Raw genomic sequence first — 24,529 nt, forward strand, 5'->3', positions numbered from 1 at the left:
TCATTTAACCTGTGTAATTTCTGTATGTATACAAGTCCTCTGCATTCTCCAGTGTTTTTTAATATATTTATTAATTACAGCAGAACCCCAGAGTTACGAAATGACTGGTCAACCACACATCTCATTTGGAACTTGAAGTAGGCAATCAGACAGCAGCAGAGACAAAGGAGGAAAAAGCAAATACAGTACATTACTGTGTTAAACAAACTACAAAAAATAAATAAAGAAAGAGAATGTTTAAACAAACATTTGACAAGGCAAGGAAACTGTTTCTGTGCTTGTTTCATTTAAATGAAGATGCTTAAAAGCAGTATTTTTATCAGCACATAAAAGTTTCAAAGCTGTATGAAGTCAATGTTCAGTTGTAAACTTTTGGAAGAATCACCATAACATTTTGTTCAGAGTTATGAAAAACTGAACTCTGAGGTTCTACTGATCTGGAAATGGGGGTCGGCTGTGAGGTAGAAAAATCTGCAGATGGCTAACCTAGATAACTGTGTCAAGTCTAGAGAAGACTGTCAGAAACTTCAGGCAAATGGGCAACTCTGATGGCAAATGAAGCCCAATGTTGATAAACGCGAACTAATTCACATTAAAAGGGACAAGATTATATACTTTTACTCCTTACAGGGTTCTAAATTAACTGTATCAACTCAGGAAAGAGACTTTGATATCACTCTGAACAACTCAATGAAGACCTCAGCCTATGATTATAAAAAAAAGCAAGCAAGGTCAGGATGCACAACTAGTAGCATGGAGAATAAGGAAAATATTATAATACAATTATATAAATCAATTCCATCTCAAATTATATGGCCTTATCTAGATTACAGTGTGAAGTACTGGTCACCCCATCTCACAAAGGGTACTGCAGAATTAGAGGGTTCACAGAAGTGGCCACGAGAATGATCAAGGACATGGATAGACACTCTTATGAGGGAGACTGAAAAAACAGATTGTTTACCTTACAAAGGAGGCAAATAAAAGGGGATGTGATAAAACAAAGAATATTCTAGAAGACGGATCAGAAACTTCAGTTCTCACTGTTTCACAACACAAAAGAACAACAGGAGTTAATGAAACGGAAAGACGACAAATTCCAAAATGATAAAAGGCAATACTTTTTCGCACCACATGTAATGATTATGGAACTTAATGCCACAGGATGCCATTGAGGTAAAGAATTTAGTAGGGTTCAAAGAGGGATTGGACATTTATGTGGACAACAAGAATTCCCAGAGTTGTTACAGCTAATGCTAAGAAAAATTTTAGAACAGATATAAACCATGTGCCTTCAGAGTTTCAGCCAGTCTCAAACTAAGGGATCAGGATACGACCTTCATAGAGGGATATTAGCCTATATCTACCGACTGTGGGGTTCTTCCACCTTTCTCTGAAAAATCTGGTGCTGGCCACTAACAGAGACAGGATATTGGGCTAGACGGACCATGGGTCTGATCCAGCCTAGCAATTAATGTGTTCCTACTTAACAGGAGTTATTTGTACAAAGAGAATGCAGACAAATTTATTTAAGTATAGGAACGAAGACAACAAATCATCCTTGTTCTCTATGGAAATCTCACGATTATCTGCTCTCTCAGATTACATGACTCTCTCTTTCCGATGTGCGATGCTGCTGACCTCACTTCAGCCAGCTGCCAAAACACTCATCAACTCTTCATGTTTATATTTGATATGGCTGGAAAAACCCCTTAGAAATGAAGACACTACAAGCAGTAAATCACAAAAAATCCTCACTTCTACCGGGGAATAGATTAAGCAAATGAGGAACCACATGGATACACATTTCCCACCGCAAACACGTGTGTAATTATAGTATTTAGTCTATGCACAAGGAAAGTCTAGCATCAAGGTCAGCAGCTCAAGAAATAATGTTACAAACTACTGAAAATCTTCATTAACACACTGATTTCCATGGAGGTTGTAGAGATGTGACTAGAATGAAGCTGGTGTACTAATGCGTCTCAGCATATCAACAGAATCATTTACAAAAAGGACACTAGGGCCCAAATGCTGATCTTGGTTACACCCCTATTTTGAGAGCTGGATGTAGATCCATCTAACTGGGGAAGAAACACTTACACATATCACTAAAAGCTAATGCACCTTTTCCATGATTTATGCTGCTTACTGTTTTGCATTCCACTCAGCCAGGATAGTTAAACTAGTGATTACTTAGCACAGGTGATGCTCTCTAGGCACTGGAGGACCAACTACTGTCAGAGTTTAACTTAAGTCTACTGGAAGAAAAAGGCTATGTGGTTTAGGCACTGGACCGGGAATTTGTGTTCTTGTCCCACTCACTTACAGACATCCTGTCTGATCATGAGTAGGACACTCACTCTCTCTCTCTGAGCCTAAGCACCTCATCTATAAAATGAGAATAATACTTCCTTGGCTTCACAGGTGGGTTGTGAGGATAAATTAATTTGACTGAGTGGCTCACATGCTACAGAGCTGAGTGCCAGAGAAAGGCCTGCAAATAAAACCAGTAATGACTATTTTTAGCCCTTTTCATCCATAGATCTCTAAGTACTTTTTTATGGCGGGTAAGCATTAATCCCCATTTTACAGATGGGAACATTGAGGCATGATTCCTTCAAAGCCATTCAGTGAGTCACTGGCAGAACAGGAATAGAATCCAGGCCTCCTAACTCCAGGGCTGGTGCTCGTTCCTAGCTTGCTTAATTTCACTCTCTTTCCCAGTCAGTTCTCAGGCACTGCTTTTGTGTTTAGATACATATGGGGATGTTTACACTAAAAATACCCTGCTCTCACTGCAATCTAAAAAACCTCAAACACACTTGTATTTCCTATTCTCTTTTGGTATGTTTTTGACTGCACTTCCTTGATCAAATTCCTTTTAGCTATTTATTTGATTTTAAAAATTTTAACAGGCAAATTACATAAGCATAAAAGAGAATATTAAGAACAACAATTTCTGCATATCCCTGCTGCATCATTCTGCTCTGTTGCCATTTATTTTCATGCACTCTGAAGACCATAGTGAGTGTGTGATAAAGAAAAGTCAGCAGATGAAGCCAGCCTAGCTTTTCTCCTCCTCCCCCCATTGGTGAAGAAGTGTTCATCCTGCTAGCTAACAGCTGTTTCTCATCTTTCCCAGGATAATTGCTGAGCTGTTTCCTTATCCCAGTAACATTCCTTCCCAGAGCACTTACGGAAGGAAGGCATTTGAGGCAGGGATTTCTTTCAGCACTTCTCTTGATTCCTGAAAAAGTTGGTTGGTTGCCAGGAGGCTGCTCTGTGCTTTCCCTGAGATCAGGATGCCCCTGCAAAAAGGAACAGGTACAACTCCTCATTGCCAGTTCTTTATCCATCCTCAGGAGAAAGACATTTTCTTCCCTGCTAAACCAAACTCTTTTCAGTTACTTGCCTATGCAAATGTTTTGGGGCCTGCCACATGATTCTCTCAGATAACTTGTCACCAAGTTACTGCTTTAACCTCTATGTACCTAGTTCAAATCCAGCCAACCCCGGCAATGACTTGTGTGAAATGAGCTGTCAGTGCCAGTTTTTTGCACACACGTGTTCACTTTATATAAACTCCATTGTAAGTGATCCCATTGCTGGCACTCTAAGCAGTGTGGCCAAAAAGTAAGCAATGGAGACTAAATTACCCTCTGTACCCTAGGACAGAGCTGAAATACTCTAGTGGGGCAATGTTCTGTGTAGCAGGATATGACTTCAGTGTCTCAAACTGCCCAGGTAGCAACTTTCACCATGCTAAATTACCTAAAAAAAGGAAATGCCATTAATGGGTTAAGGAAAAAAAGATGGAAAGCTCAGATTGAGTATCTGAATTATCTTGTACATAACAAACAACACTTAGCAAGTACACTGCATAGTGATGTTTTGCTTTGAAGTGCTTTACACATATTAAAGAATTAAACCTTATAAGATGCTAAATTAACAGATGTGGAAACTTAAATTGTCCCCTTTTCATAGGTGGACTTCAATCACTTGTTCTAAACCACTGATAAGAATCATTATCAGGAGTATGCCTCCAGCACTCCAGACTCCCAGTTCTGTGCTCAGGTCACGTGAGCATGCTGCTTCTTTCCTCCAGCCCTATGCAGTACCTGGCAGTGGCATCGTGAATACTGGCTTTCTTGTTGTCCAACATGCTATCCTCTCTCATGATCTAAAAGGAAATGAACACGAAAATAACTTTCCAAAATTTAACTCCATCTTTGCGTCACTTTAGACACTCATGGAAAAGTCTGAAGTTTCCCTTCCCAAGGGGAGAGTGAGCCATGTGTCTGCTATTCAAACAAAGCACAGTCAATTATTTTTTTCTTATGAAAACCTCAGTGCTAATGTAAAACAATCCAGCCAGGTCCTCCAAGAAACAATTAACACTTCTTAATACATCTGCTAGCAGTGCAAGCACCAAACTTATTCAGATCCTTATCTCTGTTGAAAGGAAAAGCTGGAATATGCTGAGAGGGACCCCACTAAGGCCCAAGGCCGGCAGAGTGGTCAGTGTATCTCCCTCTGAAGGTCAGAGGGCAGTTCCACTCTGCCACTGTTTCACCCTCTAATTACACAGAGCCTTCATACCTAAAGACTAGTCCCATACAGCAGCCTCTCCAGGTCAGTAGACTATCAAGAGAGTCAAACTCAAGCAGAGGGTTAATTGAGGCTTCTTGATGGTGTACCTTCTAGCCAGTCCTAAGGGGAACACCTGAGAATGGCATAATCTTTCTGAGCAAAGTATGTACCTTGTGCACTGCCTCTGCCTGGGCCTTCAGGATGTTGCTCTTTATGTCTGCAGGAAGACGCTCTGATGTTGTTACTGGGCTCTCAATTGTGTTATTGAGACATTTATCTGTTAACTTCACCACCTCATCCTAGAAATGGAAAATGTTCATTAGGAGCATCCCCTCCATGAAAAAACCTGGGCTGGGCTGAGTCCATAAACATCAACACCCAACGTTAAACAGCAAGGCTTCAGTGTAAAAAATAAAAATAAAAATAAAAATAAAAATCAGAAAAGGCAAATATTCAAACAGAGAAACAATTTCTGACTTTATTTTGAAACTTGATTGTAAAGTAGTAGTTAAAGGGTTAACTAGCAGGGATCTGATCCTACACAGCACAGGGGTTGAGTGTTGCATTTAAAGCCAGGCAAGATGCAGTATGCAAAAGGCGGACAGCATGGGAGACTGATCCTGCAATAATGAGCATACTGCTGCAAGGCCACATAGTTACACCTCCTGACTAATAACAGCAGTGAGACTTCGGGGGAGCACTGAGTGAAGTTCTTCATTACCAGGTTGAGAAACATGTTTCAGCCCATGTCTCCTTAGTCATTTGTTAGCCCCACCCAACTCTTCTCCACCTTGCATAAGTGGATAAGGGAGTAGGTGCACAATGGGAGTGTTTGTTAGACTCACCCACTGCTCAGTGCAGAGGATTGTGCCTGGTGCTTAACCTTACTTGTATTACGTGCAGCGTCCGTTTGCCTTGTGGAGCAGAGTCCTTGTGCACAATACTGGACAATACACAAGGACATGCAGGATCAAGGCCTTGGTGCTTACAAAATACTCTCAATATGAAATGTGCTAACCATTCTAAAGCCTATCATGAGAAAAATGATGTGTTTTACTAATAGCGTCTTGGCACAGATCTGTTTCTACAACCCTGTGCACATAATGCTTTGTACAAATATAAAGGCTTTTGAAAACCAGGAGCTAAGAATTTACATGAGCAATGCACAACTTTCCACATTATGTCACTCTGGTGAGTGGAACCATATGGAATTACTCACCTAGCAACTGGATGGGGTTTTTAATTCAGTTTTAAATCCTATTAATGTAAATAAGGTACCTACCATCTTAAATCAATTTATCCTAAGTAGGCAGCTGAACATTTGCTCTCAAATGCAGCTTCAAGAGATTTTTTTTCCTTAGACTCCAGTAGTATATTAGACTAACCAGCCAGACAGACAAGGCTATCACAATACTTTTCTCACTAAATTACTTCAGAAGTAAAAGTACTAGTCAGACACACACCGAGATCAGTCAAAATCTGCAATATCTATTCTAAAACAGTTTTTTTGATTACATGTACTATTTTTCTTAATTGCAAAGTGTTAATCAAGTTTTCAATCTGCTAACTGCTATTTGATTAGTGACAGATGCTAATCAACTGAGTGGAAACTAAACCTTACGACCCTTCTCTTCAGGATGCGACTCAGCGGGGGAAGTTCCAGAGCCCTATGTTCCTCATCATATATTTAGTCACTTGATAAGCAAGACTGATTCTTCGTTAGGCAAATCTTCTCCCCCTACAGTGCTCAACATATTGCCAAAATACTGCAGGCCTTAAACACAGGAGAAATCCCACTGAAGCCAGAGGAGCTGTTGGTGTGCATAGAAAGAGCAGTATTTTAGCTTATCGGCTTGTATGCAGATAGCATTTTTTTTTAAACTATGCATGCTCATCACCAAAGACAACAAGAGAAGGGTAACCTCTTCACTGCTGACTGACATCCCTCCTTCACTCTTAGCCTTGTCAATTAACTGGAATTACAAAATAAGATTTTCAGTGAGAGCTGCTGGATGTTCAGTTCTTTTGAGAATCAGACCACTTATTTAGGTGTCCAAGTATGGATTTATAAGCCTAACTTTAGGCACACAGATTTAAAAATATATGGCCTAAGTCAGCAATCCCCAAAGGCAAAAGTTGGTCCAACCTTACAGGGCTACTGTCAATGTAAAATAGGGTGTTTTTAATTGTTGCCAATAATTATGGGCAAAAGAAATTTGGGGGCCGGGGGGGAGACACACATTCACACTAAATATATGAAATGCTATTAAAATATTTAGTGGATAGTTTATAACTTTATGGAATAGTTTAACAAAAACAAACTTTTATATTGTAACAAATCATTAACCTTCCCCATTAATTCTCCCCATATCCTTGAGATCTATCCTTCTCTCCTCAGTCTATCTCTCTATATCTTCCCTACTGCCCACTCTTGCTGAGTGCTAAGTGGAGGGCCAAAGGGAAAAAGTTAGAATATTCAGATATTTGCAGCATCTTTACATAATTTTCCAGCCCTAGTTAGAGTGTTTTGTGGATACAATGGTCAATATTTGCCAGAAGAAGCAAGTAAAATAATCACACATATGGTCGTCGTACTGACTCCTTCACTGCTTTGATTTCAACAGAATAAAGTCTCTAATAAATGTCATTCCAACTTTATTGCTGTGGAATATCCTTACAAATTAATCCAACCACACTGGGTTTCAGAATTAACATCACACTCAAAAGAACAGGAGACATTTCTGATCTCTCTGAGCTAACAATTAAGGGCCAAATTTTCTAAAGTGCATATCATCCACAAATGGGGCCAGAAGTTCTAACATGCTCAGCATCCAGCAGCTCCTATTGTTTTTAGTGGGAGCTGCCTCATGTTGAGCACTCATAATGCTTAAATCAGAGTTGAGCTCTTTTCAAAATCTGACCCCAAGTATGTCTGCAGACTCACGACATCTTCTCTGCACTGGTTCACATTTAAAAGGTTATTGCTGCAACCAGATTGTTTTATAAATGAAAGATTTACATTCTGCAGAAAACATTGGAATTACAAAAAATCTAGAGACTCTCAATCGGTATTATAGTATGGAATTTCTACAATTCATTTTTCCAGTGGTGCTACAATAACTTTGATTATTAAAACTAAATATATATACACACACATATTATTTACTTTTCACTATTCTGTGGTTTATTTTTGTTGCAGTTTCCTCAGTATGGACAGTGAATCTAGCCCAGTCACTTTCGGGTTCTCATGCAGTAGCACGTGTTTAGGTTCCCTACATTGTTGGGGAAATATTTAAATGAAAACTTGTTGTTGATTTTCTTTTAATGCCACAAAACTATTTCTATTCAGATTAACAGACATCTCCCTGCGCCAGTTTTATTCTGTGTTTAACGAAATGGTGGGGGATAAGTATTTGGCACATGACACTTAATTCGGGTAGTTAGCAAAGACACCTAACTCTGCAGGTATGTAAATATCCCAGGTCGATGGCAGTTCTCATTGTTCCTGCCTACTGGAATACGCTTAGACTAACTGTTTGTTCATTAGTGGGTATCTGTTCTATAAATTGTATCTATAATACATCAAATTACATCTGAAGACTATACAAACACTGCAGTGTAATGACAGAGGGGGTGATCTTCAAAGGCACAAATGAGAATTAGGAAACTAAATCCCATTGACTCTGAATGAGAGCTTGGCACTTACTTGCTTTTGGTACCTTTGAAAAAATCTCCCAGAGTCTGGTACGTCCACACTGTCAAGTAACTTTTCCACTTTTCTTTATGATAGTTTAAGTAGCACAAGACTAAGAAACCCCAAAAAACCACCTCGGGAGTAAAAACATTACTCAGGAACTAGGGCTAGGTTTCACTATCCATTTCATTCTAGAAGCTGATGAAAGTGTATTGAAGAACTAATTGCTCTCCTTTGTTAGGCTCCTGAGATTTGTCCAATGTGCTAGTCAAAAGCTTGGGAATGACAGTTATGTGCTTCCATTCAAACAAAGTTTGGCAGCGAGCAGCTATAAAACTCCAGCAACTGGCTTGGAAGAATAAAGCCATTCATTCCACATTTGCAAATTTTCATTCCAGATAGATTCTGCCCTTTCTAAGGGGACCGATAGAGAAGTAGATATTTCCCTACCAAAGAACCAATCAAGAGTGGATGTAAATCTGGAATTATCTAGAGATGATACTCAGAGACAAGCTCTGATCTTTAGAAGAGAACGTTCAAGTTTTTCAGCTAACAGCTGATGAACAATTCACTGGCATTTGGTGAAGTTCCTTTGCTCACTGGTACAAGGCACTGCTTTGCTTTCACAAGCAGAGAACTACTGACCCATTCTGTTGACAATGCAATTTGTCATGCTTCTTACAATCTCTTGCCTGGTATATTCCAGGAAGCTAAAACAAAACTGGAGATATTTTACATATTATTACAAAGACAAAATGACACAGCAGGCTGAAATCAGCAAGCAAAAAACATAGAAAGAGAAATAGCTCAGATAATAAAAGAATAAAAAATAAAGTTAGCTTTAAGATTTTAGTTTAATTATTTCTCTTTATAGTAATACACTATGGCAGTTTATAACTAGTCTGACAGGAACAGGTACTGCAAGTCTTTATCACATAAGCAGAGTAGATGATAACAATGGGACTGCTTGCAGGATCAGGTCCATAATTTGTACATATGCATTTTGTAATAGATTTTATGTATTAGAGATACACAGGATTTTTTGAAGTAGCTTTCAAAAACAGTAGGTTTAAAACCAAGAGGGGGCCACTCCCAAACTGGTTTTAACTACTGTTCTTAGGTCACCATTTTGGGAATCATTTCACGAGAAACATTTGATCTATGAGCTGTGACCCTCTAAGTGACCTTGCAATTTCTGTCCAGCTCAAAATTGACCACCTCAAACAATCTCTAGCTCTTTGTTTTTAACCATCATTCTCAAATTACCACTTGCTTAGAGTCAGCATAGCTTGAAAAGCTTTAGCCAAACAACTTTCTACTTTTCTACTAGAGGAAAAATACTGATTCAAATAGAGTTTACACCCTACAATTTCACAATGATCAGTTTTAGAAGGTCATCCGCAGATCCTTACTGATAGGTGTCTGCTTACAAAACTAAGTAGTCGTAGTATAATTCATCCTTAATTATCTAGACCTCAGGTGTGCAAAACTCCATTATCTAAACAGCAATATATTGCCCAGTAACTATTAAACTGAAAATTATTTTGATTATCCAGAACTTCCATTATCCAAAGTTATTCAGTGTCCTGTGTGACATATGCATAATCAGGGCTGTACGGTACAGGCATCTGTTTGTTAGATTAACTCATCATATGAGTCTCAGTGTGTTTAGTTTACCATAGCCACAATTTAACACTATGAACAGAGGGTTTCATTCTATTCTCTCTTGATTTAATCTACGGAATTGTTTCCCTCTTTGTTTAAAGCCAACAGGGAGATGAACAAATCACGATATTCTGAAATAAATTGTGTTCATTTGCCTTTGTTTACATTCGGCATAGTAAGATCCACAGCTACCCACTAATCTTCTTAGAGATTTGGTAATCTTTGTAATGCAGTCGCCAAACAGAAAGGTACCCAAGGCATCCCAGTTGTCAGCCCTTAAAGGAGACATATGAACACAATACTCGGTAGCTATGAGCATACAGAAGCAACAGACGTTTCTCAAAAAAGGGAAGAAACATAGAAATGGGCTCAGCAGTCACGCAATTCAACCTACACATGTACTTCTCCAAATCTTTTAACAGATTCTGAGCCAACTTAACTGAAAGAGAAAACCCCATTGACTTCAACGGGAGGTAGATCAAACCTTTAGCCCTCCTGGGCTAATTCTGTGGTGTAGTGTGTGTTGTTTTGCCTTCTCTTCCTATTCAAAATACAGCGAGTATCTTGGGTTTGTAACACAAGGGGGAGAAGGCTGAGTTGCTTTTAATCAGATTGCTTTGTAGGAGCATCTGAAGGGAAAACTAACCCAAATTCTTGGGAAATCCCAATGGGCCTGTGGGACTGTTATGGGCTCATAGACTCATAGGTCAGAAGGGACCAATCTGATCATCTAGTCTGACCTCCTGCACAAGGCAGGCCACAGAACCCCACCCATCCAATTTTATAACAACCCCTATCCCAGGACCGAGTTATTGAAATCCTCAAAAATGGTTTGAAGACCTCAAGCTGCAGAGACACCACCAGCGAGCGACCCGTGCCCCACGCTGCAGGGGAAGGCGAAAAACCTCCAGGGCACCTGCCAATCCGCCCTGGAGGAAAATTCCTTCCCGACCCCAAATATGGCGATCAGCTAAACCCTGAGCATGTGGGCAAGAGTCACCAGCTAGCACCCAAGAAGGAATTCTCCGCAGCAACTCAGTACCCATCGCATGCAACATCTCCCCGCAGACCATTGAGCAGACCTGTCTGGTGGTAATTCAAGATCAATTGCCCAAATTAACGATCCTATCATAACATCCCCTCCATATACTTATCAAGCTTTGTCTTAAAGCCAGGAAAGTCTTTTGCCCCTACTACTTCCCTCGGAAGGCTATTCCAGAACTTCACTCCCCTAATGGTCAGAAACCTTCGTCTAATTTCAAGTCTAAACTTCCTGAGATCCAGTTTATACCCATTCGTCCTCGTGGCTACATTAGTACTAAACTTAAATAATTCCTCTCCCTCCCTAACGTTAACCCCCTTGATATATTTATATAGGGCGAGCATATCCCCCCTCAGCCTTCTTTTGGCCAGGCTAAACATGCCAAGCTCTTTGAGTCTCCTTTCATAAGGCAGTTTTTCCATTCCTCGGATCATCCTCGTAGCCCGTCTCTGAACCTGTTCCAGTTTGAATTCATCCTTCTTGAACATGGGACACCAGAACTGCACACAGTATTCCAGATGGGGTCTCACCAACGCCGTATACAACGGTACTAACACATCCTTATCCTTGCAGGAAATACCCCGCCTGATGCATCCCAAAATCGCATTTGCTTTTTTAACAGCCGTATCACATTGGCGACTCATAGTCATCCTGCTATCAACCAGTACCCCAAGGTCCTTCTCTTCCTCCGTCGCTTCCAACTGATGCGCCCCCAACGTATATCCAAAATTCTTATTATTAATTCCTAAATGCATGACCTTGCACTTTTCACTATTGTATTTCATCCTATTTCTATTACTCCAGTTTACAAGGTGGTTCAGATCTTCCTGAATAGTATCCCTGTCCTTCTCCGTGTTAGCAATACCCCCCAGCTTCGTGTCATCCGCAAACTTTATTAGCACATTCCCGCTCTTTGTGCCAAGGTCAGTAATAAAAAGGTTAAATAAGATCGGTCCCAAAACCGATCCTTGAGGGACTCCACTGGTGACCTCCTTCCAGTCCGACAGTTCACCTTTCAATACGACCCTCTGGAGTCTCCCCTTTAACCAGTTCCTTATCCACCTTACAACTTTCATATTCACTCCCAGCTTTTCCAATTTAACTAACAGCTCCCCGTGCGGAACCGTGTCGAACGCCTTACTGAAATCTAGGTAAATTATATCTACCGCATTCCCTTTATCTAAGTAATCCGTCACCTTCTCAAAGAAGGAGATCAGATTGGTTTGGCACGATCTACCTTTAGTAAATCCGTGTTGCAATTCGTCACAATTACCATTGACCTCAATGTCCTTAACTACTTTCTCCCTTAAAATTTTTTCCAAGACCTTACATACTACAGACGTCAAGCTAACAGGCCTATAATTACCCGGATCACTCTTATTCCCTTTCTTAAAAATAGGAACTACATTAGCAATCCTCCAGTCATACGGCACAACCCCCGAGTTTATCGATCGCTTAAAAATTCTCGCTAACGGGCTCGCAATTTCACGCGCCAGTTCCTTTAATATCCTCGGGTGGAGATTGTCCGGGCCCTCCGACTTCGTCCCATCGAGCTGTTCAAGTACGGCCTCTACCTCAGTTGCAGTAATATCCACTTCCATATCCACATTCCCGTTTATCATCCCTCCATCATCGCAAGGTTCCTCACTAGTCTTGTTAAAAACTGAGGCAAAGTACTTGTTTAGATGTTGGGCCATGCCTAGGTTATCCTTAACCTCCATTCCATCCTCAGTGTATAGCGGCCCCACTTCTTCTTTCTTTGTTTTCTTCTTATTTATGTGGCTGTAGAACCTTTTACTAATGGTTCTGATTCCCTTTGCAAGTTCCAGTTCAATGTGGCTGTTAGCCTTCCTCACTTTATCCCTACATGTTCTGACCTCAGCAAGGTAGCTTTCTTTACTGATCCTGCCTTCCTTCCACTCCCTGTAAGCTTTCTGCTTTTGTCTAATCCCCTCTCTGAGTTGCTTGCTCATCCAGTTTGGCCTACAACTCCTGCCCATGGTTCTTTTCCCCTTTCTCGGGATGCAGGCTTCCGACAGTCTCCGCAGCTGTGACTTAAAGTAATTCCAGGCCTCCTCCACATTTAAATCCACTAATTCCTCCGTCCAGTCCACTTCCCTAACTAATTTCCTTAACTCTTTAAAATTAGCCCTCGAGAAGTCAAAAACCCTAATCGCAGATCTACATTTGTTTATCCTTCCATCTAGTTTGAACTGAATCAGCTCATGATCACTCGAACCAAGGTTGTCCCCTACCACCATTTCTTCTACGAGGTCCTCACTGCTCACCAACACCAAGTCTAAAATGGCATCCCCTCTTGTAGGTGCTTCAACTACTTGATGAAGAAATCCATCCGCTATCACATCCAGAAAGATCTGACCCCTATTATTCGTGCAAGTACTCGTCCTCCAGTCTATATCCGGGAAGTTGAAGTCCCCCATAATCACACATTTCCCCTTTGTGTTTACTTCATTAAAGACATTAAAGAGGTCTCTATCCATATCCCAATCCGATCCCGGCGGTCTGTAGCACACCCCAAGCACTATCTCAGGGGAAGCTCTAGTTGCTTTTTTACCCAGCGTGATTTTTGCCCAGACGGACTCTGTCTTATCCATTCCATCGCATCTTATTTCGCTACATTTAATTTCATCATTGATGTACAAGGCTACTCCCCCACCTTTGCCTTTCTTCCTGTCTTTTCTGAACAGCACATAGCCTTCAATACCCGTGCTCCAGTCATGAGTACTATTCCACCAGGTTTCGGTAATCCCTATAATATCCGGCTTCACTTCCTGCACGAGTAACTCCAGTTCCTCCATCTTGTTACCTAGGCTCCTCGCATTAGTGTACAAACCTTTTAATTTTCGGCGTTTGGCGTCAGTGACATTCTTTCCCCCGTCGTGCACAAACTTTCTACCACCAGCATCACCCGTTACTCTGGTTTCTACTCCACTATTCCTCCTTGGATCAAATCTTGGGGCCGCAAGGGTATCCCCGCTCACTTTGTTTACTTCCCTCTCCAGGTTATGTTCTGGCGTGGAGATCTCCCGAATATTTCCCAACCATCTCCCCCAACTTTCTAGTTTAAAGCCCTCTTGATGAGGTCGGCGAGCCTCCATCCTAGAATTCTATTTCCCTCCTTGCTGAGATGAAGTCCATCCTGAGCAAACAGTCGTCTATCCGTAAATGCATCCCAGTGACCGTACATCCCAAAGCCCTCCTTATAACACCACTCCCTGAGCCATCTGTTGATCGCCATAATCTTGTCACTCCTTCGTCTCCCCGCTCTAGGAACCGGCAGAATCCCACTGAAGATCACCTGAGCCTCGATGTCTTTAAGCCTCTTCCCCAGTCTGACATAGTCCTCCTTGATACAGTCCAGTGAGTAACTAGCTGTGTCGTTCGTTCCCACATGAAGGATAATCAACGGATTTTTTCCCGCTCCCGCTAAGATCGTATTCAGGCTCAAGTCCACATCCTGTATCTTAGCCCCCGGGCAAAGGATGTCACCAGACATGTCACATTTTATTCTAGGTGATCTGTCTGTTTATAAATTCTTTTTATTAGGCTAATGCTTTACACACCATGGCCCCATGCCCTCCCTCATAGCACCTTTTCTCGTATTTGCTCTGAGGGCATTATTGATATTAATGAATTAAGATGCACAACTCTCCTGTAAGGAAAATAAGCACAGTGAAACCTGCACTAAATATCCATTGAAAGGACTGATAAATATATGTTATTTAACAGAAGTGATCTCCCATCAAAGATCAAGTTATTGTTCCCACATAATAAAAAAAATAATATTTTGCTAACGGTGAACATGAGGTGCAGGGAGTGAAATCCTGACCCTACTGAAATCAATATGAGTTTTTTCAAGGAATTTAAGTAACTCTTGTTATAGTGTATGCTTTGTTGTGTGTTGGATTGAGAAGTATAATGGAAACAATAAAATAGACTAAAAGGTAAAAAAAAAAAAAAAACTAACTCTCTCCCTCCACTCAGTCCTTGTATGAAATTGAGTAGTGGACTAGACTGTGCACAATTTGCATACACAGTTAGGTGTCTAGGCACTTTTGATAATCCCACTAGGCACCTATCTACATATTCAGGCATTTACAAAACCTTTGTAAATCTAGTCCTTAGCTAATTTCCAGCAGAAATTATTCACTTATCTTGCAAAACAGTCTATAAAACAAAGTATATGCATTTGATTTTCTTGTGTCTCCATCATTTACAGACATTTTCAAACAAGTGGAACACATTAACCAGAAAGCAAAAGGGTTCTTAAAACCATCACAACACACTCAGCAACTTTCAGGAATGCAACCTGAGTACCTGTTTATTGATATTGATGTTTATGTTGGAGCGGGGCGCTGGCACTAGGCTGGGTTCTGTCTCCAGATGTTTCAGTTTCAACGTGTCTTCGAATGCTGAAAAAGATGGCAGAGACAACCCAAGGCCCTGTTAGTGCAGCTGTGGGGTTATCTGGCATTTTATCTTTACCCTTGCTGACCGCAAATTATCAGAAGATCAAGCTATCTGGGCCAGTATGAAATAAAGCTACTTGTTTACACTTGAACAATTTAACTTCCATGGACTGGTCTGTATGCACTGAATTGAAAAGAGAGGGAGTCTCATACTAGTACAAAAGTTCAGTGCAAGTGTGGGAAGGTAAGTGAATCTGTGTCTCAGGAATTATTTGCAAGTACAAAAGTAGCGCCTAAGAAGAGAGTTTATTTATACCATTTATGGGTTATCTCACATGTTCTGTAAAGAACCATTATACTTGCTCTTAGTTCTGCACTCATACATACTTGATTTGAGAAATAAATTGCTCCCAGCCGAAACCACTGACTCTCAAGCTCAGCAGATCCAGGTTCAAACTCCCTTCTCAGCCACAGACTTCCTGTGAAACCTTGGACAAGTCATTTAATCTGTTTGTGCCTCAGTTCCCTATCTGTAAAACAGGCATAACAGCACTTCTCTACCTCACAGGGTTTTTGTGATGATAAATAAATTGAAAATGTGAGGCACTGAGACACTAAGGTAATGGGAGCTATTTAAGTACCTAAGGAAGACAGATACACCAGTAGGAATACCATGATTCTAGTAGTGACATCTTGGATCACGTACGATCAGGATTATAAATCCTGATGCAATCAGCACACAATATGGTTGGAAATGCAGGCTGTGGTAAACATACCAGTAGTATTTTTGCTGTTTCTGAATCTTGAAATGTATTTTTTACTGGAATCATCAATATAGTTATACAGCATGTTCTATCTACCAAGACCTTTTGCCACTATTGTCAGTGATACTTAAATTTTCGTTTCTGAACTACAGTACAATATTGCTGTGTACTATTAAAACAGTCCCTATATTATATTCAGGAGGTGGCTGTATTTCAGTGCTGAGCAAAGTGATCCCTATATATGTAGTTTGTCATATCTGCAGAGTCTTTTGGGATTTTGGAGGAAAAGTACTCAGTCATCGCAATAATTCCATCAGTGTCTCTGTATGGGATGATAATGGCAATAATTTAGGAAGTTTCCTTACCAGCAGGATCTATTTTTTCAGCAGCTGTCTCCTTTGTGCCAGGAGGAACAAAGCTAAGATCTGCCTCTTCTGGAACTCCTGCTGTCAAACTAGCAACAGGCTCATCAATGCAAGTCTCCAGCAACTCCTTGCTGTCTAGCAAATCAACAATCAGAGGCATGCTGCAAAAGTAGGAAGATGGACAGAGATAGGTAGAATCATTTCAGAAAAGTGACAACACAAGGCAAGGATTTAAAATATGCAACCTCAGGTAAAAAAAGCAGGTCACTTTCCTTTGCCTGTTTTCAAGCACCCATGCGCATTCTTTAAAAATTGTTTCAAATAAGTTTACCCTGGTTTTCAAGGGAATTTAAAATCTAGAAGGTAGATACCTTGAAGAACGAGCTTCAAAACTCAGGACAGGTCCATATATTATCTTCGCTTCTTCTGCTATATGAAAAATCAGTTCATAGTAGAGGAAAAATTCTCTGTGGAGCGTGATCATCAGCACAGCATGACCATACTGGAAGCAAAAAGTGTCTTCAATCTCACTGAAGTCTTTTATATGGAGTTTGCATGCAAACATAGCAAAAGGGAATGGCTGCGCTGTGCAACACTTTTACTTCTTTTAATACTCAAACAGCTAATCCAAATCCTTCCCAGCTATGAGGAAATTGAAACCTGAATCAAGATCTGGATCCAAGCTTTGAAAAGCAGATCTATCCATTGTTGTAAAAGTGGACAAGCAACTATGTAAATTTAGCTTTGGTCAAATCCTTCAGTACTTTTTAATCAAAATTTAAAACTAAGATGGAATGTATCCCTTTGCAAAAAAAAAACCTTCCCCCTTTTTAATATTATTTACAAAGAGTTATAGAGCTGCATGGCACTTTACAGAACAAAGATGGGTTCCCCTCCCCAGAAGAGCTCAGAATCTAACTTAAGGCCAGAACAACACAGGGAGAGGATGAGGAAAGGGTAAGACAAGGGCAAAGGCAGTAAGACTACTCTCTATGTCCAAGGATCTAAAGGCGCTCTGGTTGGACTCTCAGCACCCTGCAAGGTAGATATTATTTATTCTCATTTTGCAGATGGGTAAGGAGATCAGAGCCTGATTTTCAAAGACAGGCATGTACAATTGTGTGTTCCTAACCTGTGTGTGGAAGGACCACATCTGCTCATGGAAATCAAATCTGCACTCACGTGGCCAGTTAGAGGCATAGTGGTTGCCATAAAAGAGTAAATATTTGCAACAGATACCACACCTTGGGATCCGAGGTACCTCAGATTGCCCTATGCTTTGAATTGGAAATAACGGTGGCATCTCAGATGCCAGATGTAACATCCGGTCATTGTCTTCATCTCTGATTCCCATCCGTTAACTCTAAAGTGATGATGGGGCCTAATTAAGTCTATCCATCACTTTTTATCTTGTGCCAGTTTCAGTTCCATTCATCTTTAAACCTTTTTTTTCTATGCCATTCTTCAATTACATTCAAAGAATCCTTGGTTTTCCTCTATTTCTAGTTCCTTGCACTCTGGTATGTATCACCATGTATAGTATCATCTCTGGGTCCATTCTTGACACACTTCCAAATAATTGCAGTAATCTTTCTTGAATCTTTGGTAAGTGTTAAGTTGCCCTAGCCATTTCCTATCTCATTTTTTATTTTCTGCAGTCTTGAAACGCTCAGGTGTCCCCTGAGCCAGTTCATTTCTGCTGTCAAAATTTTTCATTCATTGCCTTTCCTCACATTTCAGCATTCCAACTCACACATTAGTAGTGGCATGACAGTTGTCTCATATACACTAATTTTTGTTTTTCTCAATGTCTCTATTCTTCCAGAGCTTTCTGAATTTTTCCAATGGAATAGCAGCTACTCTGACTCCTCCTCTTATGTCATCTTCACCATTTTCATTCTTCGATACTAGCCCTCCAAAGTAGAAACGTTTTTTCCACTTGTTCTTGTCATCTCAGAGTTTGATCTTTACCTCTTTCTCTTGTCTTCCAAAGGCCACGTTTTTGTCTTCCCCATGCTGATCTTCAATCTAAATTTTCTACTTTCCTGGTCTACCTCGTCATCATTCTCTGTAAATCCTTCTTGGTCAATATCATCTATGAATCTCAGATTATGCATGGTCTTACCCCATAACGTCACTCCTCCCATTTCCATCTTAGTGCTACAGCCATTATTGGTTCTAGTACCAAGCCAAACAAATCTGGTAATAGTGTGCATCCTTGTCTCACTCCTACAGTTGTCCTGACCACTCCCTCAGTTTTCTACTCCCATTGTACTGACTTACAGTAGATGTTTTTTATCACCTTAATCAATTTTTCAGGAACACCATTCTGACACTGCACTCCATATGCTTTATAAAAATGTTTTATAAGTGTGAATATGATATAACTGGAATATGCTTTATGCAAAAGGTCTCCTGTAAGGTATCATTACAAAGCTTACAATTGAGTGTGTTCATCCTATTTGTATGAATGTATCACTCTTGTATCAAACTAGGAATATGAGGTAAAACTCTGAGGTCCTATTGTAATTATACAAAGTGTGGGCAATTATGGGTGGTTTAGAATCTTGATGGCTCCCATTGACTAGGGCAACTGACAGTAAATGGCTCTGTTTACCTGCAAGCCTCCACTGTATACGTGCAGGCCAGCCCTGGAAGAATGGACGGGGTCTCACAGGACATGTGGACATATCACATGATACTGGAATCCATCTTAAACCTGGTGCTTTTCCATTTAGAAGGAGGCGTGGGAACCCAGAGCAAGACAAATGATTCCTGCCTTGAACCAAAGCTATAAAAGGGGGTGGAACAGAACAAAGGACACTTCTAGTCATGAGCAAACCCGTAGTTTCCACCTAAGATGTCTGCTGGAACTGACGAGGACTGTACCAGGGAAAGGACTGGGCCCAGACTTGGAAGGAGTCTAGTCTGTGAAAGCAGCTTATGGGAACAGCTCTGAGGGTGAAATATTATCTGTAATCAGTTTTCTAACGTATTAGGCTTAGACTTGTGTTTTATTTTGTTTGGTGACTTACATTGTGCTGTTTGTCATTACTTGGAACTATTTAAATCCTACTTTTTATATTTAATAAAGTCACTTTCGTTTATTGATAAATCCTGAGTAAGTTGATTAATACCTAGGGGAGCAAACAGCTGTGCATCTCTATCAGTGTTATAGAGGGCGGACAATTTAGGCGTATACCCTGTATAAGCTTTATACAGAGTAAAACAGATTTATTTGGGGTTTGGATCCCATTGGGAACTGGGTGTCTGAGTGCTGGAGACAGGTGACCTGCTGTGCAGTTTTTGGTTAAAGACTACAGCTTTGGGGACGTATTTCAGACCCTGGGGTTGTGCTGCAGCAGGCTAGCATGTCTGGCTCAACAAGCCAGGGTTCTGGAGTCGCAAGCTGGCAGGGGAAACGGGCTCAGAGGTAATCTCAGCATATCAAGTGACGTTCCCAAGGGGGTCTCTGTGACCGAACCTGTCACAATCATACATTATCACAGCATTTGGCAGGCAGGATTATAGCAAGTTATCAAGAGCCTGATGGTTTAGTTCTCATATCATGCGATAAAACCCAGGTCAAATTTCTCTTCACATATTCTTCTGCTTATTTACACTGTTTGCTTCTCCAGTTGTTCCTAGGTCTCTTTGCTTTCCATTTTATTTCTATTGAACTCAGCTCCTTTATCCTCCTTTTTATTATCCTTCAGCTTCCTACACGTGCTGCTTGACTGGAGCACTTCATCTGTTACCACCTTGATTTTTTTGTTTTGACTTTGTTGCCCAACACAATTTCAGTCACTCTCATAATCCCATTTTTTTAACACTTCTCCACATCTCTTCAGTGTTCATTTCTTCTTTCATGATGTTTTTCCACATGGCTTCTTTTTAGTCTTTTCTGGTATCTGCTCTTTCAACTTTTCCACATCACAGATCTTAGTTCTTTGGCACTATTTCAATTGCTTTCAGCCACAGCAGTAACTCATGGTCTTCTCCGATATCAGCCGCAACTGATCTCCACAACAACACACTTGATTTCTATCTGCAGTTCTCAGATACAAAATCTATCATGCTCTTTGTTTGCCCATCAGGTGATATCCATGTCTACTTCCTCTTTGGCTTAGTGTGTTATCACCAGGTTGTTACTTAGGATACTAAATTTCTGCCTCTCTCCTTTTTCATGTTCTCCACCTAGTCCAAATCTGCAGATTGCTCCAGTTTAGGAAATCTAATCTGATCATACTGTCACATTAAAGTCTCCTATCGCCAATAACATGTCCTATCCAGGAGTATTGGTTGTAGCGTTCCGTATTCCTCGTTGCCTGTTAAATGTACTGATAGCAATGTATGCCACAAAATATACAAAGTTTGTAATGTAACTAAAAGAACGTTAGCGAGAACCTTGGCTTTTGAAATTTCATGATCCTGTTTGATTTCTCAACAGTCACACCAAAAGGATAGCCATCCCCTTTAAAGCAAATCTGGTTCAATTATCAGACCCAACTAGGACGGGTTCAGATCCCTATAAAGGGCTGAGAGCTCAAATGAGAGGAGGTGCAGGAAGGAGATGGGTTCCAGCAGTAGTCTCTGAAGCAGGGGGATTGAAGGGAGGTCCTTCTTTTAGCACTGAAGGGGAAAAGCCCAAGGGAGTTATAGCCTAAAGTGGGCAAAGGAACTGTTTTTGGTTTTGGAGTTTTTCATTTTAGGAATTGAACTATGCTCAGAAAGAGACATGAGCATGGCAGTTAATCCTTTCTGGGATGCTCAGGAGATACAACCTGACTGAATAAACTGAGAACATAGATAGCCTGAAGCCAGACCAGGTAGGTAGCACTGTTGCACACTGCAAAACACTAGCATTAATGCAACTTACCAAAATGATTAACTAAACTCAAACATTCTGAGGCCAGGCTTATGCCAGAGCTGCAGCTGCTGCTGGGAAGTAACTGGGAACTGACAGTGCACTTATAGCAGGAGTGGAGAAAAAGATGGGACTGGGTTCCCTACCTCCTCTGGACCCAGCACATAGGCCAGGCTGGGGTGCTGAGCCCAGCAGCCCATTTCTCTCTTCTCCCTGAAGTGGCACCAGATGAGGATGGAGTTCCCTTAATTTTTTATGAAGGGGGGTGGGGAAGTGTATGAGAGTACACCAGGCAAGACTTCCCCTAATAACTGAACCCTACCCCACAAGCAATCCATTCATAGGCTCCTTCCGATTAACAACAGCTAAGACTCAGCTCTTCATTACCCCACTGGAAAAACAGCTCTCTTGTTGCCAGCTGATGTAGTTAGTTCTGTAGTGCAAGAGGAAGCTGTCTGTGCTGTGGTACTCAAGTTCAAACCATGATGATGTGAGAAGGGTGGGTTGTTACAGTTGCATACAACAGAATGTTTGGTTTTTTAACCTTTTCCCTTTAAGAAATCATGGGAAAGAACATGCAAAAATGTTAAAAGAACATTATTTAGATTGCACAGTCAAGCACTTGAAAGTCAAGAACTGCCAGATTTGCTGTGGCTTAATTCAGCCCTCTTGGGGGTCCTGCCTATGCACTGAAAGAGATGCTGTGGAAAAACTATTATGTCAATGTGCAATTACCAACTGGATCATAATGCATATGCACAAGTGAGCCAAATTTAGGTTGCACACACAATCTTAATTCTGACATTGCTTAGCTTCGGTGTGCTTGACTTCACAACTTAAATAATGTTCTTTTAATGTCATTTTTGTATATAATGCATTAAGAGATTGAGTATCTTCTTTACTTCTTTCATTTTGGGTTATTAGAAGTTGGCCTGCAAAAGGAAGGAGGAGAAAGTAGGTTTGTGACCTTTTTAAAGTTTCTACAAGGAAATGGAAAGCGTTTAGAAAAACTTAGGAAGGCCATTCTTAGCATTCCTAGATTTCTAAAGTGAAAGCAGAAAAAGTGCTTGGAAACATGTAGTTTCAAATGTGGATTGTAAGCTCTCTGTTATTTAACAGGTAGGGTCACACAATCATTAAGACTTCTTTTTCACCCATGTGTTTGTAGAGGGACTGACAAAATCTGAACTTTTCTGAAGGCAACTCCCAAGCTGTTTTAACATTACGAAACATTAATTATTATTTCCAACACTGACTGCTGAACGTTTGCACTTCCCATTGCAGTCAATGACAAACATTGCACTTGCCAGACTGAATCAGACCTGCACGACTGTCTAAGCCCTTTATCCAGTCTGACAACGGACAGCACCAGATGATTCAGAAGAAGGTGCAAAAAACTCTGCAGCAGGTTATAAATGTCTGATTGTTTGTCCCCCATGAGATTCTCCTCTTACTCCCTCATAGCGAGGCTGGCTTAAACTGATGTCTGAGGTTTCTTCTCTCATCCAAACCATCTTTTGTTTAAGCATTTATTGTAACAATTCTGGATATTCTTGCAGCAGATTCTCAGCCCCTTCGAAAAAATCAGGCTATGTGTTACCACCATTTAAAGTGGCCAATATGACCAGTAATGGTCTTCAGTTCTCAGTCTGCTAGCTTGAGTCCTCAGTCTTCTGTCACTTACCCTCATGGAAATCAGGAGTAACTCCACTGAATTGCACCAATGTAAATACAGTGACAGAGGAGCATTAGATCCTTAGGAAGAAAGTGAGATTCAAACCCAGCTGGCAATAATATGTAACATATACAGTGCCAAAAATAAATTTATTTCCAGGCTAGTCCATTCCAGGATAACTGTTAGTCTGAGTTGACTTTTCACAATTGAATGAGCTGAGCTGTCCTTCCTCACCAAGGTTTATCTAATGAATATGCCAAGCAAACTTTAATGATAGAGCTGCGGTAACACAATAGCCACCCAAAGTGCATTATACCCTAGCCCACTAGAAGAGGTAGCTAATTTCTTCATTCCACCGAGTGCTCTCTGCCATCTGGATTTCAGTCAGTATCTGCAGTAAACTAAACCACCAACATGTTTACCTTGGAGCTAAACACAGGCTCTTGGATAACATATAGAATAAGCATAAAGCCATTATGAACTTTTTAATAAAATAAGTATTTATCATTATGACAAAGATCCAAAAATATTTTAAAAAAAAAGTGGGATGTTTTGCCATGCCATTCCATTCACACAAAAACACTCTCTCCCCTTCTCTCCAGTGAGTTCTCTCTCTCTCTCTCACTCATGGAATATTTAGCTGGTAGGTAGACTGCTGTACCTGCTTGGTATGATAGATTTCATTTTTAAGTTCTTCTAGCACTTCTGAAATATAAAAACTAACATAGAAAAGTAGTACTATTTGTGTTAGTAAGAAAACTTTTGTCTGAAAGTACTATCCACTACCACTAAAAACCTGCACAAATAAAACTAACTAAAAGGAGTCTGAAGCTACTCTAGTCACCTCTGCTCACCTTATGGATCATTTATACACAGCAATCCTATCCTTTTTTAATACAATGGTAAATGGAAACTTAAATTTTATCTCCCCTTCTACACTGCTGCCGAAATATCTATAGAGAAATTTCAATTATGCCCTCACTACACCTACTTTGTTAGCACCTTCCATGTGCAAAACACTTTAAAGGCAAAATTTCCTTTTCAAACAGATTAAATTTGCAATTAGCAATTTGAAAAATATTCACAGAACAATATCGATCAAACACGTTCAGCAACACGGACACTTTCTACTCTTAAAGCTGAATGGTGGAGAATTTTTAAACAACCTTTTTACCCATTTTTCCATTTGGTTTTGGACAGGAGATAGAAAGCATTACTGTTCTTAAAAGACCTAACTTGAGAGAGTTCCCCTACAAGAATTGTAGCCTTTGACCCAACAGTCATCTCCATGAATCATTCGGTAGAATGGGTGGCCTTCAGGCAGCCTGCTCCATCTCATCTGGAGCACAGCAGCAGGGACCGGACAAAAGCACAGAGGAAACAGTGTCACAGCTTTGCATTTTGATACATGTTTTAGAGAAGTTACAGTTTAGC

General features: G+C 40.5%; 1 protein-coding gene across 4 annotated transcripts in view; it reads right to left on the reverse strand.

Moving 5' to 3' along the window:
- The window catches only part of EPB41L5 (erythrocyte membrane protein band 4.1 like 5), a 139,695-nt gene that overhangs the window by 63,990 nt on the left and 51,176 nt on the right, over positions 1 to 24,529 (reverse strand). For 3 of the 4 annotated variants that reach the window (XR_007768389.1, XM_050917026.1, XM_050917027.1), the window contains exons 17-21: positions 16,554 to 16,714; positions 15,333 to 15,427; positions 4,764 to 4,892; positions 4,122 to 4,183; positions 3,201 to 3,311 (exon numbers count right to left, since the gene is read on the reverse strand). Coding sequence is in view for 3 of the 4 variants with exons in the window: in XM_050917026.1 (XP_050772983.1) it covers positions 3,201 to 3,311; positions 4,122 to 4,183; positions 4,764 to 4,892; positions 15,333 to 15,427; positions 16,554 to 16,714 (558 nt within the window). In the remaining variant the exon portion in view is untranslated. Of the gene's footprint in view, positions 1 to 3,200; positions 3,312 to 4,121; positions 4,184 to 4,763; positions 4,893 to 15,332; positions 15,428 to 16,553; positions 16,715 to 24,529 lie in introns of those variants that run through there. The other variant, XM_050917030.1, reaches the window with a different exon arrangement.

Source organism: Gopherus flavomarginatus, chromosome 10 (assembly GCF_025201925.1).
Source record: "Gopherus flavomarginatus isolate rGopFla2 chromosome 10, rGopFla2.mat.asm, whole genome shotgun sequence".
NCBI classification, from domain to species: Eukaryota; Metazoa; Chordata; order Testudines; family Testudinidae; genus Gopherus; species Gopherus flavomarginatus.